Source organism: Dromaius novaehollandiae, chromosome 12 (genome assembly GCF_036370855.1).
Source record: "Dromaius novaehollandiae isolate bDroNov1 chromosome 12, bDroNov1.hap1, whole genome shotgun sequence".
Taxonomy (NCBI): domain Eukaryota; kingdom Metazoa; phylum Chordata; class Aves; order Casuariiformes; family Dromaiidae; genus Dromaius; species Dromaius novaehollandiae.
The window spans coordinates 4,992,392-4,995,411 of NC_088109.1; the positions used below are offsets into that span (position 1 = coordinate 4,992,392).

Below are 3,020 nucleotides of genomic sequence, written 5' to 3' on the forward strand. Positions count from 1 at the left end.
TTGAGGTTAGGTAGCAATTTTATTCTGCAAGGGGTAGGGTAGGGGTGCCACTGCTTGGGGCTGGCACACGGCTCGTCCTGCGGGGTGTTCAGGGCCGCCTGTAAGGATGCTGCGGCCGGCGGAACAGACGGGAGCGTCCTGGCCTTCACTCTGGCCCTGGCCGTCCTGCCTGGGGGCTGCTCTCGGGAGCCGGGGAGCCAGGAGATGACCCTGATTCCTCCTGGCTGCCGGCTCGGGAGCTGACCAGGTCTGACTCCGAGGTCGCGGGTGTAGCCGAGCTGGAGGATGCCTCGGATTCATCCTGGCTGCTGGTGCTGGTGATGGAGCTGGCCAGGTCGGGCTTTGAGCTGGCAGGGGCAGCAGAGCTGGAGGACGCCTCTGCTCCTGGCTTGCTGCTGGTGCTGGAGCTGGCCAGGTCCAGCTCTGCGCTGGCGGGGGCAGCAGGGCTGGAGGACGTCTCTGCTCCTGGCTTGCTGCTGGTGCTGGGAGCGGACGGCTCTGGCAGTGCGCTGGGGGCTATAAGGGGAGGTGGGAAAGTCAGCAGCACGGCCCCGAGCCCTTGCCTGGCCCTGGCCCGAGCCCGGGGGGGACCTGGGTGCTTTGCCTCTTACCGGGGCCTATGCCGGCACAGCCATCGCATTCCCAGGCCTCCACCGCTGCTCCCACCGCCGAGCAGTGTCGATGCGTCCCTCTGGATGCACACGAGGAGCATAAGAGCAGCTCCCACGGCCTGGGGAAGCAAACGGGTTGGTGCTTGTGGCAGCCGGGGCTGGCAGTGGTGCCGCGAAGGCAACCGAGGCAACGGGAGCGGAGCAAGGCAGCGCCTGGCAGAGCTCTTGCGCTAAGCGCCTGCTCCCGGCACGACGGCATCTGCTGCCACAGCGGCAGCTGCCGGAGTGCAGCTTTGGTGACGTACCCGCTTTCCTGCGCCTGCTGCCTGCCCTCCCGATAGAGGCACTGGCCGGCATCACACTGGCTGTGCCTCTCGTAGAGCTCCTCGTACTGCCCCGTCTCCTCCCAGGCTGGTGGTCTGCAGGAGAAGGAAGGGGAAGCCCTGAGCCTCCCCCGCCGGGCACCTGCAGGACGTCCCTGCTCTCCTGGCCTCCCGCCCCGCTTCCAACTCCGCGGGGAAGCGGGAGCCCAGACGAGCAGGAGCCCTGCAGGCCAGGACTGCCGCGGGAGCCCTTGGCCTGGCACAGCCCTTGTGCCGTCTGTCTCGGGAGCCCGGCACGAGGGTGGCAGAAAACCAACCTGAATAGGACGTAGATCCCCATTTTTAACATTTCCGGCAGGAATTTTCTCTTATTCTTGCACTGGGGGCACCGGAAGCACTCCCGGCCAGCGCGGCTAGCCTGCCCCTGCGGGAGAGACACAAGCGGCGTTAGCGGGGCGCTGCTGCTGCTGGGCCCCGGCTGTGCCCACGGGAGAGGGAAGCCCTCCTACCTGGATGCAGCCCCGGTGAAACCAGGCCCCTCGGCACGCTGGGCACACCAGAGTGCCGAACGATAGCTTTTCGTCCACCCGCTCCATGCAAATGATGCAGGTGGTTTCTTCATCTGGGCGTACCGGCACCGCCTGCTCCGGGCGGTGCTCCGAGCAGAAGGACCTGGGCAGAACATGGAGGAGAGGGGCAAGGTCAGGAAGCGCTGAGGCCTCCCACGGTGCGGAGAGGAGGGCAACGGGGGCACAAGGGAGCCCTCCGCGGCCTGGCTCCGGCTCCCGCTCGCAGGCGTCGCTGCGGGGCGGACAGGCAACTTCCCCGGCTGCTTGGCCAGCGCCGGCACCAGGGGCGTCGAGGCAGGGAGGCTCCGGCGCGAGGGCCGGCACCCCTCACCTGTAGGCCTTGAAAAACTGCGTGACGCAGCCGTTGCTGGAGGCGCAGGGGAGGTGGAAGCTGCGGCTGCAATCCTTCCCCTGGCAGTCGATCGCAGCGCCATGCTCGCCGCAAGCAAAGCAGCTCTGCAAAGAGCACAGCAGCCCACGTGGGTGACGTGCGCTGGGCCTCCACGGCCAGCCCCACACCCCGGGAAAGGCCCAGGGGTCTGGGCACAAAGCTGCCCGTCCCTGCCGGGTCCTCACCTTCCGGGCTGCCGCCTTTATTGTTTTTTTGATGTCTGCAGGAAGGAATCCGCAGATCCCTTCCCGCTCGGTCCTGCGCTGCTCCAGCCCGCTGGCGAGATACTGCAAAGCAGGAAGGTCCCGGAGCTCGGCAGGGAGCTCGGAGGGACCGTTGCTGGGGAGAGCAGGGGGAGCCCCTGGGGCAGCTCACCAGGCAGAACTCGTGGACGCACAGCCCCTGCTCCCTGTGCGTCGGCCCGCAGACCTCAGCGCTGACATCCGCCCGGCGGCACAGCATGCACGCTGGAGGGGCGAGAGCAGACGCGCCCACCGGTGAGCACCCCGCCAGGCCGGGGAAGCATCTCCGCAAGATTCCCCCGAGGCCCTGGCTCGGTCCCGGCCTTTCCGGGTGACCGCGCCAGGCAGCGGGACACAGGGAGCCATGGCGACGGGCACGACGCCCTCACCCTTCTCGCTGGAGTCAGGCGCCTTCCTCTTCATCCTGGATGCGGGGCGGTCAGTGAAGTGCTCTGGAGAGCCCTGGCCACAGACGTGACGGGGTTTCTCCTCCAGACACTGCTCTGACAGCTCTGCGGGAGAAGTGGGTCCCGGGTGAGACCAGGGGGGCGGCACAGCCCTGGGCTACCTGCCGGAGCCCGGAGCCGCGAGGCAGGGGAACCCGCTGCCCCCCGGGAGCCCCACCAGCCCGCGCCTCCCCTCCCCTCTCGTCCTCCCCTGCCCTCCCCCCCGCTCCCCCCACCTCCCCAGCTCGTTCGGAGGTGATGCCTCCGAACCTGGGCCTGCCAGCGCCGCGCGGCTCTTTATACGCTGCCCGGGGCGGCCGTGTCACAGCAGCACGCGGTGACACGGCCCTGTGAGGCGGTGGCCATGTCACAGTGGGCAGCCCAGGGCTTTCGTGCCCGTATTTGGCCCGCGAGCTGCCCCGCATCAGCGGCTGCCGC

General features: G+C 68.5%; 1 protein-coding gene across 2 annotated transcripts; it reads right to left on the bottom strand.

Annotated features, from left to right (window-relative positions):
• LOC135329651 (PHD finger protein 7-like) lies at positions 1–2,636 on the bottom strand. Of its 2 annotated transcripts, XM_064518733.1 has the most exons (9): positions 2,526–2,634; positions 2,270–2,361; positions 2,080–2,181; positions 1,835–1,959; positions 1,444–1,606; positions 1,252–1,358; positions 917–1,030; positions 612–730; positions 1–516 (listed from the first exon to the last, which is right to left on the bottom strand). In XM_064518733.1, the coding sequence occupies exons 1-9, from the start codon at positions 2,557–2,559 to the stop codon at positions 146–148; spliced, it is 1,227 nt and encodes a 408-aa protein (XP_064374803.1). In that variant the 5' UTR covers positions 2,560–2,634; the 3' UTR covers positions 1–145. The 2 variants fall into 2 exon arrangements, with proteins under 2 accessions (XP_064374803.1, XP_064374804.1); XM_064518734.1 differs by lacking the exons at positions 1,835–1,959; positions 2,080–2,181 and having other exon boundaries at positions 2,270–2,636.
• Between the last annotated feature and the right edge of the window lie 384 nt (positions 2,637–3,020).

Bases quoted from the DNA above. Each gene is read 5' to 3' on its own strand.
- LOC135329651 (XM_064518733.1), bottom strand. From the start codon at position 2,559: ATGAAGAGGAAGGCGCCTGACTCCAGCGAGAAGG. The intron at 1,359-1,443 runs GTAGGAGGGCTT...TCTCTCCCGCAG, and splicing joins TTCACCGGGGCTGCATCCAG to GGGCAGGCTAGCCGCGCTGG. The intron at 517-611 runs GTAAGAGGCAAA...CTCCCCTTATAG, and splicing joins CTGTGCCGGCATAGGCCCCG to CCCCCAGCGCACTGCCAGAG.